This window comes from Tetrao urogallus (assembly GCF_951394365.1).
Source record: "Tetrao urogallus genome assembly, chromosome: 4".
NCBI classification, from domain to species: Eukaryota; Metazoa; Chordata; class Aves; order Galliformes; family Phasianidae; genus Tetrao; species Tetrao urogallus.
Genome location: NC_136817.1, coordinates 69,176,116 through 69,190,584, shown reverse-complemented (window position 1 = coordinate 69,190,584; position 14,469 = coordinate 69,176,116). Strand labels below are relative to the sequence as shown.

General features: G+C 44.1%; 1 protein-coding gene across 1 annotated transcript in view; it reads right to left on the bottom strand.

Annotated features, from left to right (window-relative positions):
• ATRN (attractin) overlaps positions 1 to 14,469 on the bottom strand; it is a gene marked incomplete at both ends in the record, with an annotated part of 142,828 nt that overhangs the window by 107,492 nt on the left and 20,867 nt on the right. Inside the window, one exon of the mRNA XM_079534709.1 lies at positions 3,326 to 3,409. Coding sequence (XP_079390835.1) covers positions 3,326 to 3,409 — 84 coding nt within the window. The remainder of the gene's footprint in view (positions 1 to 3,325; positions 3,410 to 14,469) is intronic.

Here is a 14,469-nt window from a genome sequence, read left to right as displayed (position 1 = left end):
ACAGCAAAGTCCTTCCAACAAGCTCCTGCAATGTGAAGCATGCCTCTAAACAAGACTGAAACAGTTTTAGTGCAAATGTAGATGCATCAAACATGTCATGGCTTTCATTTTTGGCACGCACGCTCCACTGTTATTAAGGGAACAGATTCTTTACAGTCAGAAAAACAACTCTGTCCTTAAATCTTCCCCCACCACAGAGGGCAGAAATTGAAGAGCACGCACAACCAGCCCACTGCTCTTTACCTCTAATGATAGGGCTCTGCAGGGGTAAGCAAAGAAAATCTGCACATACAATACATGTAAAGAATCACAGCCACCATTAAACAATCCTTTTTTTCCTACTTCAAGGGATTTTCTGCAGATTGACACAATTATGATGGACTATTTAGTTGCCTGGAAGCTGGCAGAAAGCTTTCTTCTATTAACTTATCAGCCTACCACTTCTGCAGGATCTTGAAAGGCCGTCTTGAAAGAAGTCCTTCTGAACTGGAAATCAGAAACATAAGGATAGTGAAGCACCGGCACAGGTTGCCCAGAGAGGTGGTGGAGGTGCTCCACCCCTGCTGACACCCAAGGTCAGGCTGATGGGGCTCTGGGCACCTATTGGAGCTCTGGGAATGGGACCAGATGGCCTTTAAGGGTTTCTTCCAACTCAAACCATTCAACAATTGAATGTAGAGTTGTGACCTGAGATGTACCAGCAGGAAAAATGTTTGGTTTACTCACCAATGTTCCTTCCATTCGATGCACAAAAGATGCCCACAAAGCCATAACTGTGCAATGAACGTTTAGATACCATTAATTTCACTGCTCACACGTGAAGATACATCTAAAGAGAATCCCTCCAGAGCCACAGCAGAAATCTCATTAACACTCAGCTCAGGGAGGGTGAAAACCCCACCAGCTTTGTGCTTGGACCTGAGATGAAAGGCTCTGAATCCATAGCCACGCTGCCTCTTCCCACTCATGGCCAGAAAAGGATAGATGAAAGTGATTAGGATCTCTCAACAGTACACTGCCCTTGGGTACAGATGAAATCGCTGTTCATCCTAATCAAAGAAATTAATACAATGTCAGCCTGCCATCGAGTCCTTCTTTCTAACAGAAAAGGAATTCTTTAGGGAGTTGTTCTGCAAAAGAATGCTTTTTGGTAGGCACGCTGATCTTCTCCATGCCTTTGGAAAAAGAGAGGCAGGTGTAACTCAAGGATAACGTCTCGCTGAAGGAAAAGCACAGAGAGTGCTCGTCCTTTCAAAACAAAGCACTCTAAGAAATTGTAGGGGGTTTGCTTCTATTTTAATGGCATGACAGCTGTGGAGAAGCGTGGAATCCTTCATCAATAAAAGCTTCAGAGCAGAAAGAAAGAATACCTACAGTAGAGCTAGCAACTCATTAACAGAGAGCGCTCGTTTGCAGAATTGCAAGGCGTGGGGCTTCAGGCTCAGCCTCAGATGGGATGTCTGGGCTGGACCACATCTGCTTTGCCTTTCACACCCCCGGCACGAGGACACAGCACACACAGCAGCCAAGAGTCAGGAGTGGTGTGAAAAAGTAAGGAACACGTGGCTTCCTTTCCATCTGAATGTATCTGGTGTCTCTGCTTATTTAGCTTGTGCCTTTACTTGCTAACCTCAAAAGGCCTCTACATACCAGTGTGCTAGCACCGAGGTGAAGGCACTTAGCAGAATTTAACAGCTCTGCAGAAGCTGTTTTCCAAGTCCAGACCTCTCTGGGAATGTCATATTTGGCAGAGAGCTTGAGCTATTTTCACAGGGGTGCCTGTTTCAGCTGTTTCAATCAGCGTGGTCTTTCTGTTCACCACCATCTTCTGACAGCAGAAGCAGGAACAACCAGAAGCAGGAAAAGGACATCTCTCTGAATGCCTGACCACAAAAGTACTGTCTCACTTCAAGCCTCACAAAGCGGTAGCTCTCCAAGAAGCCTCTGGGGATCAGCAGAGGCTGAAGGAACTGGTTATGGTGACCTTATCAAAGACCTGTGAGAAGCATTTCCATTCCGATAAGAACACGAGACAAATTATCCTCTAAAGGAAAAAACAAATAAATAAGAAGCTCTGAGGGTTATGCTGACTGTACTGGAATTGCAGAGGCTGTTTTGTCTGTAATAATATCCTTTAAAACCATTTTTTTTAACTTGTAATTCCAAAGCAAATGCAGTTGCAGTTTTACTATCTGCAAAAATGAAGAGGTGTTGCCACTCAGGGCATCTCACTGGGAGCTCAACCACAACAAAGCACTGGGCTCCTCCCAGTTAACAGTTGGTGGTAGGTCCTCAGTTGCAGTGCTCTGGATCTGGATGGATCTCTGCAACAGCTTGGCCCTTACAAACATAAGCTCCCAACACATTCAAAGGTAAATCAGTCATCCAAAATAAATGCCTGAAGTGGATGAAGTGAATACCAAGACATCCCAAAGAAAAGACTAAAGAAAAACATACCCCTGGTCTTTTATTAAGTTCTAAACATCCAAGATGCTGAGAGACCTGAGTATAGAAGGCGTTAAATGTAAATGAAGTAGTTTGTGCTCTCACAAGACGTGATCCTATCCACATACCACTCTGCTTACAGTGTCAGAGAACAGTATGGAATGTGATCTAAGATACAGCTGTTAATGTAGAGCATCAAAACTGACCAATCAAAGCTATATGGACTATAAAGATGAATTTTACAGTCATGCTACTATGGAAAACACCCTTTATCTGCTGCCCCATCCATCAGAAGACAGTCAGAAAGTACACACTATATGGGATGTTGCTAAAACCTCTGCAAGGGACCACTGCAAGCAATATAAAGATCAAATATACAGCAACAGAGAAATGAAGAGACAGGTCTAAGGGACTTTTCCCAGTTCAAATCTTCGCAAAGAAGGTCTTCTGAAGTTCATGTGAAAAAAAAAATAATAACCTCAAGTGCAGCATTACATAAACTGTCTCTCCATGAGCTTCAACTGTGTTGGTTTTTCTTTTCATACTGCCTAAAGTTGAATATGGACTCAATCCTGCCATGGCCCACTGCAATAATGGTTGAATAAGTAGTAAACCTTTATTTACTCAGACAGGTGCATTAATTCTGATTTTCCACGTGGTTTCAAAGCAAAGCAGATTTTACACCAGGAAGCCATAAATTCAGACAGCAATTTGCACAAACAACAACAACAAAACAAACCCATTTTCCAAGAATAACTAAGTGCTACCCTACGTAGTTTTAGGAATAGCAAAAAAAAAAAAAAAAGAATTAAAAAAAGGATTGTGAGATCTAAAAACAAAAGCAACACTGTTTGCAAGCAGAGCTGTCGATTCTACTCACCTTCCTTCAATTAGCCAGGTGCATTTTGTTTTGTATTTGTAGTTTCCAGGCCCATCCGTTACGTACCCTGAAGGTTCAGTGAGTCTGTAAACAAAAAATAATAAACACAAGCCTTAGTCCTCAAAGTTACAACATTCACAAAGGATATCCTGAATTTAGAAGATCTGTCGCTAGGTTTTCACCTTCTGAAGAGCCCTTAAAAATGATGCAACGTGAATCAATTGGGATTTTCCTGTTCAAGTCTACGTGCTTTCTGATGACTGTCCTTGGAGAATGAGTTCAGAGTGCTGGTTTTTCTACCAGAAAAGCCTGACACAGAGAGTGGAAAGAGTGACCAAAGACATGCAAAGGTTGCTTTCACATCCTCATCACTCGTACTGGAAATATAACAGCCAAACACACGTACAGTGGCACAAAATCAATCACAGAATCCTTAAGCTTGAAAAAGACCTTTCAGATTCCCAAGGCCAACCCCAGCACATCCCCACCATGACCACTAAACCATGACCCTCCGTGCCACATCTTCACTGCTCTTGGATTCCTGTAGTGAAGGTGATTCCATCACTCCTTGCACAGCCTGTGCCAGTGCCCAACTGCTATTTCGGAGAGGAAATGTTTCCTAATATCCAACCCGAGCCTTCCCTGAAGGTAGCAACACACAGGCTTTGGCTATGACTTATTTCCTCCATGATTTCAACATTTTCTCCAAAGATCACAGACGATTGAGAGGACAACCACAATATCTAAAAGGTAGCAGAGGCATCCAGTTGGAGTTTGGGACAACGGATCCCTTCTACCACTTGGGTTCCTCAAAACCAGCCACTGAGATCCTTCATCTTTGGCCTCAGCACAGAGACCCATGGGTTGATGATAAAACCAAGAGCCACGCTGCCAGCTCAGAGAAATTAATTATCAATTCCAGATCAGTTTCACAAAACGCTCAAGTGAAGCAAAACCCATTTGAAAACAAATCCCCTGAGAAAGATGAAAGGAAACGGAAGCAGCACCTGAGGACATCCCACCACCACGTGTTGGCAGAGCATTGGCACTGCATTCCTGCCCAGGGAGGTTATGCACCCCATCACCAGCACAAAGCCTCTTAGCAAATCCCATTTGTCCTACTTAGAACAGCTTCAGTCAGACAAAAACACTCTGAAACATCAAATTTGAAAGAAAAATGAAGGAAGGAACCAATACCGTGAGATCCCAGAAATGATAACTTGGAATCTTTTGCTTGGTCTTTCTGGTGATCCATTAATGTTATCATCTAATATCTTGACCAAGTCAAAATGGTTGTTCAGCATCTTACCTGTTTTAGGTTTATGCAAGGTTCATTAGGTTAGATATTAGGAAGTTTTTCCACACAGAGGGTGGTGAGGCACTGGAACAGGTTGCCCAAGGAGGCTCCATCCCTGGATGCCCCATCCCTGCAGGCATTCAAGGCCAGGCTGGATGTGGCTCTGGGCAGCCTGGGCTGCTGGTTGGAGACCCTGTACATAGCAGGGGGTTGGAAATGGATGAGCATTGTGGTTCTTTTCAACCCAGGCCATTCTATGATATTCGCACCACATTTTAAAGCTTCAGTATCTGTGAAAATTCAAGTTACCTATCTATTGGCATGGAATTTGCAAAAACAGATGGAAATTTCTAACTGTAGAAAACAGCATCAAGTCCTTTTGTAATATGTAATAACCATGGAAGGGTAGGAATGAGACCACATCAGTGCTGACAGCACTTTGCATGGAACCAAGAGCAAGCAGACGCTGGAAACCTGAGCAAGTCTTGCATGCTGAAAAACAACCTTATGCAACCTGCCAAGCTCTCAGAGAGCCTCTGCTCAGCAAACTCCTTCAACAACTTTCTCTGGCAACAATTATTAAATCATTCATCACTGAAATGCCATCGAGAGCAACGCTACAAGAAAACAACTCTTAAATACCAGCCGTGTCTGATCTCAGAGAGTCTCAGCATCCATATAATTTACAATCATACAATGGCAAATCAAAAACAAACCATAGGATTTAGTTTAAAAAAATAGATTAAAATAAAATAAGCAATCCTACTTCCTTGATACGCTATTGAATACCTACCTGTAAGTTACTCAGATTCCTTGCTAAGCTTTAGAAGCTGCTGCCACTACAGATAACTAAAGGATATTAAATAATAATAATAATAATAATAAAATCAAAGTTCAAACCTCCAAAAGGAGAAGAAATTGGAGCAATGCTCTCAGTGCTGGGGTGGGTAGGACGCTGTACAAACACTGGAAGAGATATGCTCCAAGACAGATAGAAACAAAAACTAAGCAATACAAGCTGGAATTTTATCTTTATATTCAATAGAAGAAGCTATATTAATCTCCAGCTCTAGTTAAAAAAGCAAACAAACTCAGTTCCCCTTCACATCACATGATGCTGCCATGCTCCGTACTTGTGAGCACTGATAACCAGGGCATAGCCCAGGTACTGGTTGGGTTTCCTATCTATCGATTTCCAGATATGGCTTGGAAAGAGAATGGATGAGTAATGGGGAGGAAAAGCACTCCAGGAGCAAAGCTGCTCAGTGTGGGACATTTCCATGGTACTCGCAGGGTTATGCCCACAGGGCTGCCCTCGGGATGTACACCAAAAAAAGTCCTACACCCGTGCAACCTGTTGCCAACACCATCAGGGTCTGAGGTCTTTTACCCCACTGTGTGCTACAGATGTGAAACCCTGAGAATATCATAGAATTGCTCCAGTTGGAAAAGACCTTAAAGATCATTAAGTCCTAACCATACTACCCTAACTCTAACCATAGGATCCTAAGGGATGGAAAAGACCTCTAAGACCCCAAGGTCAACCCCAACCCACCCCACCATGCCCACTGACCACATCCCTCAGTGCCACATCCCCACAGCTGATACTACAATTAGGACACATCAGTTTCCAATGCCTCCAGCATGGATTTGAGAAGGATCTTTTAGCTCCAAGGTTTTAGCTTGGAGAAGAGAAGGTTCTGGGGAGAGCTCATTGTGGCTTTCCACTACTTGAAGGGAGCTTATAAACAGGAGAGGTAATGGCTGTTTATGGGGGTGGATAGTGATAGGACAAGGGGGAATGGTTTTAAACTGTGACAGGGGAGGTTTAGCTTGGATATTAGGAGGAAGTTTTTCACATAGAGGGTGGTGAGGCACTGGAACAGGTTGCCCAAGGAGGCTGTGGATGCCCCATCCCTGCAGGCATTCAAGGCCAGGCTGGATGTGGCTCTGGGCAGCCTGGTCTGCTGGTTGGTGACCCTGCACACAGCAGGGGTTGGAACCAGATGAGCATTGTGCTCCTTGCAACCCAGGCCATTCTATGATTCTATGATGTATTTTCCACCAGTATCCTCATGTCCTTGAATTTATTATGCATATTTATAATTTCATCACTCAAATGCAAACTGAACTGCATACAGTTTGGAGAGGCACCAACTCCCATTTTCCTTGGCTAATTGGACAGCCCGTGACGGTATTCTCCACAAGCACAACTCGGCCTGAAGGTGCTGCACCTTATGAAAGAAAGCAGCAAAGTCCTTCAGGTGCTCTCTATGATGGGCGAGCACGGTGGAAAAACATACGCAGTGCAAAGATTACGCTTTTAGCAAAGCACAGATAGAGCACTGAACTCCTCCAGAGCGACGACTTTGACTTCAAAACCACCACCACCACAGTGGAAAAACTCTTGCATGTTTCTGGTTAAAAACCCAAGATTTTAAAATAGATATCAATGCTAACATGCATGCAGACACTACTGAAGGGCTGTTACCACTGCTAACGCTGCTCCTCACAGCTGATGTCAATTCCTCACTGATTTTCACCCAGGCTTTTAATAGTGTCAGCAATGCTAGACGTGTGTATTTGTTAAATACAAATTACTGTACACTAACAAAGTCCCTACAGAGCCATGAATTGCACAGTGAGGTGAAGACTCAAAGCTGTTTTCTAATTACTATCTAATAAATCTAAACAGCATTGAGGAGCTCGTAGCTTCAGAGTAAATCATTGTTTGAGGTTGTTAATAGAATCATAGAATGAAGCTGAAAGGGACCCATAAGGATCAATGAGTCCAACTCCTGGCTCCTCACAGTACCACCCAAATTCTGTATTCTTTCCAATACACTGCAACATTAAAGATACACTACATGCTGGCAGTGAGGTGTTGAATATATTTAATTTTGCCTGAGATTCTTAGCAGATCTCATTGGTTTCCATTGCTTACACTATGACAGAACTCCAGCATTCCCACCAGAGATTCCTTCTGCTAAAAACAGGAAAAACCCCCAAAACCAATTGCTCATGCTAATTTTGAAGTTGCTAAAACTAGAGGCTGAGGCACACAGTGAGTTCTTCCTCCTCCCTCCCCTCTCTTCCCCAATAACACCACAATTAGAAGCCATTGTTTTGGGTTAATTTGAAGTTGCACCCAATAAAGAGAGGGCTGCTACAGCCTATTACAGAACAATGGCATTCTACCCTGAATTGATTAACAACTTAGCTTAGCTCGTTTTCTAAAAGAACACCAAGTAAACACAAAAACCACACACTGATATATCCTATGGTTTCCTACATGTCCCAGTGTATGGGCATGGAAAGCAATCAGCCACATGCAGGATGAAATGGTTTTAAACTGAGACAGGGGAGGTTTAGCTTGGATATTAGGAGGAAGTTTTTCACACAGAGGGTGGTGAAGCACTGGAACAGGTTGCCCAAGGAGGCTGTGGATGCCCCATCCCTGCAGGCATTCAAGGCCAGGCTGGATGTGGCTCTGGGCAGCCTGGGCTGCTGGTAGGTGACCCTGCACACAGCAGGGGGTTGGAACTGGATGAGCATTGTGCTCCTTTTCAACACAGGCCATTCTATGAGTCTATGAAATAAAGAGAGAAACAACATCCGTGCATGTATTTCATTAATTTCTAACACCTCAGATCCCCAAACATACGTACAGCTCAAACGAAATCATTCTTCCACACCAGGTCTCACACAGATGGCATCACCGCCAAATCAAGTCTGATCAGGATTTAACCTATTTGGTACGCAACCAAAGAGCACAAACAACTCTGTGTTTTCACAAAAGTTCTGCTGATCTCTCCACACCGTGGCCAAAGTCATGCAAGAGTTTGTTCTTCCAAAGCTTTCGCAGTCAGTCCTCCATGTTGTTACCATTTCTGCAATGGGTTCAAGACAGCTCTACCTGTGACTTCCACCACTCCAGGGTGCGAACCTCAGGAAGCCCAGACTGTGTCCTCCATCCCTGGGAGGTGGATCTGAAGGTCCCAACCCCACAAGACGACACTCCTCAACAGCCATTTGAACTCTCCATGCTTCTCTGCCTGTCTTCCCCAAGGAGGTCAAAGAGGAACGAGCACCTTCTGCACTTAATGGCACCTGGCTTCATCCTGCCTCCATGATTCTGCTAAACTGAGGCTAAAGAGCTGTCTTGCTTCAGAAACAACCACAGTGACTGACACAGTTAATTTAACACAGGCAACACAGTTTCTTCAAAGGAGAGGTTAGCTCTGCCCTTTTGTGGGACATTTCTAAGATACAAGAGGTGATTTCCTGGCTGCTGATCAGAGATAAGGGCAGAGCCTGAAAAGCCCAGCAAGGTCTGAGAGGAGAGTCAGAAAAATTACAGCAGGTGAAAGGAATCCACACAGCCACTGATGCTAAATCCCTTTGTTAACGAAATATCTGCTTCAATCCAACAAGATGCCGAGCTCCAAAAAAGCCTGAATCAATGCCTGCAGCCTAGGAGAGATCAGAAAGCACAAAAGCTCCTACAGGTTTATAAATCGTGACATCACCAAGCTAGAAACCAAGTTATTTTCCAACACTGCCCCTCTATGATTGGCACCAGGCTCCCATTCCTGACTTCTGCTCTTCCGCTGTCACCAAAAATAAATGCCCCTCGCAGTTGTCCCATTTGAGGCTGCCTGCTGCCACTACCCCCAGCCTGCTTTCAGCATCAGGGCTGATCTCAAACCACGTCCCCTCCTCAGCCCAAATAAACCAACCCAAGCCTGCAGTTCTTCCCAGTCGTCTCATTAATCCCTTCAAGTTTCCTGTGTCCAACCAGCTCTCCTGCCAGGGAGGGGAAGGGATTTCAACGGTATTTTGTCTGAAAACTCACTTTAATGCATTTTAAACATGGTTCTAAACTGAGACAGGGGAGGTTTAGCTTGGATATTAGGAGGAAGTTTTTCACACAGAGGTGGTGAGGCACTGGAACAGGTTGCCCAAGGAGGTTGTGGATGCCCCATCCCTGCAGGCATTCAAGGCCAGGCTGGATGTGGCTCTGGGCAGCCTGGTCTGCTGGCTGGAGACCCTGCACATAGCAGGGGGTTGGAACTGGACGAGCACTGTGGTGCTTTCAACCCAGGCCATTCTATGATTCAACTCCTCTTTATGGAAGACGTTTGCTTCCACTCTTACTTACAACTCCTATTTGCAAGCTAAGGAAATTGTATCCATCAAGAAATTGCATAAGAACACATCAAATTACCCAGGTCATCATTCACGACAACAGAAACAACAAAGTTGACCTCCCTCCCCCAATGCCAATTCAAGCACTGAAAATCCATGCCAGATCCCAAAAGACATCACCACTTCACCACTGTTGCACAGGCACAGGTTACAGACACTGCAATAACAGTGGCATCAGGAACCTGCTGTAGCTGACGTTCTAGCTCCTAAATTAGTCCAGCAACAAAAGTCAAGTTGAGGTCATCACATGTTTAGATTCTTATCTACCTGTATTTCCTATCCTTCCACCTCTATTTCCAGCCCCATCTCAGACAGCACATGACTCTGTTCAGCGCACGAGCTCGGGTCTCTGTTGACTTGAATATATATCCAAGCTGCAGCGTAAATCCGAATCTTATCAAGTAAGTTCTCCCCATTCAGATTGACTGAGGGAAAATAAACCCCATACAATAACATCATTGTTACCCCACAGAATCCTCTTTTTAAAATAAGCACTATCTTGGAGGTGCAGATTTCCGTGGCTTTGCTTTGTTATCACCATTATCCAGACACCCATCTCTGCCTCCACAGCTCAACACCAACCATTCAGCAATTCTGCGATCCCAATCTTGATTCAGTGCTTGTTTTCAAAACACTCTCTCCAGTGTCTGTATTATATGTGGAAATATTTCCATGTTGAAAGGCCACCTGGATTCCTCTTTTTGAAGCCAACCTTCAACCAGCTCCTGTACCTGAACCGAGAGCCGTGCAGGCGGTGTCAGCTCCTGCAGTTGTCTATGAAGCTGCTCTAACAGTTGCTCTATGCTTTCCCCATCTGTTCACAAACCCATTTATTGGCTCTTGGCCTACTTCTTTGAAATGAAGATAATTTAGCTGCAAGCATTCACCCTGCCTAAAACGACTCAACTCCCATCATTCGCCGGTGGGCCTCGAGGCTGCTGGATTGTAGCAGTAACAAACAGAGCTGGTGCATCACACAGCATCTAACTTGGCAGAAGAAAAGGAAGATAAGTATCCTTAAGAATAAGAATCCTTACAGCTTTTGGCCAAGAGCTCTGACAAACAGTCTCACCCCACACTAATTGCTTCAGCAGCACCCCCCAAGTGAGCTCCCTGTAAGAGGAAAATAGGGAGAGAGGATAACATTCAAAGAGAATCATCAGAATTTGATGATGAAAGAGCTCCTGAGCCAGACAGGTCTCTTCAAGGCCTGCCACCGGATGATCAAACAAATGCACTGCATTATCCAAGATCCTGGCTTCATGTAATATACAAGGTATCCAATGTAAGCTAAGGGGGTGAGGGAAGAATCATAAAATCCATTCAGATTGGAAAAGACCTCTAAGATCCCCAAGCCCAACCCATCCCACTGTGGCCATAATCACGCGTCTCAGTGCCACATCCCACTGCTCTGGAAAACCTCCAGGGACGGTGACCCCACCACCTCCCTGGGCAGCTGTGACAATGCCTGACCTTCCTTTTAGAGATGAAATGTTTCCTCATATCCAACCCGAGTGTTTTATCTAAATTCATCATCCCGTTCTGGTGGAAAGCACAGAAAAAAATACAGCAGTGTACTACTAAAATTCTGATCAGAAAATAAAGATGAAGCTAATTGTAGGCAAAAATGTAAGTCAAGAATTTCTGCTTTTATCAATGAGTTCATTCATCCAGGAGCTCTACCTTGTCTAAGGGTGAATTACAATCTGTGTAATTTTAACAGAAACAAATCTACACACACGTTTGGTGTACACAGAATCTCAAACCGAGTAAAGATACCTACAGAAACCAGTCCAGATCTTGCTGGCTCAAAGGCTTAAGGAAACACAAATGATTATAGAAACATAGAATGGCTTGGGTTGGAAAGGACTTCAAGGACCATCAAGGTCCAGCAGGGCCACCAATCCTGTTCGAGATGAGCAATAGGCACATCAATATTCTCTCTTAGCTGAAGAATCCTTGACTTCAATGAGCTCTCAAGGCACCATTCCTACTCTTAAGCTTAGGAAAAAGAGTCTGTTGGTGGCACACGTGCTGTACTGTGAATGAAATCGGGCTGAGCTGCTGACTTCAGCTTCCTGAAATGAAAGGAGTTTAAGCTCACCCTCATGGAGCAGAAGACCCTCACCATTCCGGTCCCTTTAGTCCAGCTGCAAGCTTGCCTACATCCAGCACCGCTGATTTCTAGGCCAGATGCAGAGCACAGCAACCAGCAGCAGCACTTACAGAAAGCTAAAGCCAAAGATCAGTCATTTGTGGCAAAAAAAGGAAAATGAAAATATTGAGACATTCTATAAATAAATATCACAACCCGACCCACTTTCCTAATGTGGGTTTGCAATAATTCTTTTTATTTCATCCTGACATACAAAAACTTCCAAGCAGTGTTACCTGCTGGGAAATGCTCCTAAAAAAAAAAAAAAAAAACACTAAAATTCATGCAAGTTAGCAAACAGTTTGGTGTAAAGGTTAACATCCATTCGGTTCTGAGCTGAAAAAAGGATTTTGATGCAGATATGCAAGTGTTGATCACAAAAGAAATAAAACATAGACATCCTAAGGTCCAGAGAAGGTTTTGTGAACCTACACAATGCCAATCCCTAACACATTTAAAGCAGTCTTTTGGCTGCAGCGATGTGGAAAAGGTCATGCAAAGTGCAGGAGATCGATAGGGAAAGAGGAATTCAGGCTGAAACACGTGCTTGGGGCAGCCTGGATTTGTTTACATTGATTTGCTGCTGCTCTTACTGAATATTCACAAGAGCTTTTACACTGATAACATGCAGGAAGCCACACAGGTTTCAATTCTTCACATCAGTGATGCACAAACGCAGCTTGTGACAACTAAGCATTCAAAAACAAACTAGGAAGAAAACTCTGTTTATAAACGGAACAGATTAATAGTACATCTGAAAGCCTATTTATACCATCAATAAGCTGAGTGATCTCCAGGATGCCACGTGTAGCAGGAAGAGCACAACATCCATGGGAGCCCAAATCAGCACTGTGCATTAAACTTAAACTTGAGAGGCAAAAGGAGTCAACTAAAGTGTGTATGTCGGTATTGGATGAGGATATAGTATAGTCTAAACTTCCCTTCATGTGCATTAACTTAAAGAATACAAGGCAGAATAAATAACAAAATAAAATAATAGAATAAAAGAATCATCTTGGAGATGATGGAGAAGAGATGGAGACCTCATTGCAGCCTTCCAGTACCTAAAGAGAGCGTATAAACAGGAGGGGGAACGGCTGTTTACGAGGGTGGATGGTGACAGGACAAGGGGGAATGGTTTTAAACTGTGACAGGGGAGGTTTAGGTTAGATGTTACGAGGAATTTTTTCACCCAGAGGATGGTGAGGCAGTGGAACAGGTTGCCCAAGGAGGCTGTGGATGCCCCATCCCTGCAGGCATTCAAGGCCAGGCTGGATGTGGCTCTGGGCAGCCTGGGCTGCTGGTTGGTGACCCTGCACACAGCAGGGGGTTGGAACTGGATGATCATTGTGGTCCTTTGCAAACCAGGCCATTCTGTGATTCTATGATCTTGTCAACATGATACGCACACACACACACACACACACACAAAAACAAGGTAGGGAAAAAGCACGTAAAGAAGTAATTTCTTATCAAATGCAACTCTAGCACGTCTGCGTATTAACACCAACCTGTGTGTTCAACTGTGAAAGGAATCTTGCTGCTTATAAGGTCTGTGAAGTACAACTGTGAAGAAATCCAGATGTGCAAATGCTCCTGCATGTGGATTTTTATTAGGCAACGTTAAAAACCTCCTGAAAATCCTCTGAAAGATGAACTCTATGAATGATCTGCGAATCCTTCGTTTACTTGCCACTGGAGAGGAACAGGATTTTTGATACGATGCTTTTCATATCCAGTAGATGGAAGCCCATTTAGAGTCTATACTCAAATACAGAGCAACAGCTATAGGGGCACCAGGCACAGACTGGAACTCTGGAAGTTTCATCTGAACACAGGGAACAGCTTCTCTCCTTTGGGAGTGGTACAGCCCTGGCACAGCTGCCTACAGAGGTGAGGGACTCTTCTTTGGCCATATCCAAACCCATCTGGATGTGTCCTGAGCTGCTTCAGGAAGGGAGTTGGACTGGGGACCTCCAGAGGTCCCTTCCAACCCCTACAGTTCTATGATTCTGGCTTAATGAATGGAGGGAAAAGGCCAGATTTGATGTAGATTTGATGAATTCACCTCAATGCCTTAAATCAAAACTTCTACTGCTGGTAACAGTGACCGAGCCACACTCAGCTCAGTCCACCAGCAAGCCTCAATTTTTCCACTGACATCTCATAAGAATGAAGAAAGCCCACACTGCTCAAACCATCACTTTTTATTAAAGACCTTAGGAAAATAAATGAGATGTGAACAGTACCCAATAACTCAACCGATCTCCACTCCGTGAGAAGACACAGACTGATTTACAAACATCAGAACGTCTTCCTCATCTTCCCTGTGCCCAGCAAGCATCAATGCCTCAACAGTGGCATCCCTCACATTGCTACGTGTTAAACCAAAGAATACTGAGGTTGGAAAAGAGCTCTAAGATCACCAAGCCTAATCCCAACCCATCCCCACCACGCTCATTGACCACATACCTCAGTGCCACA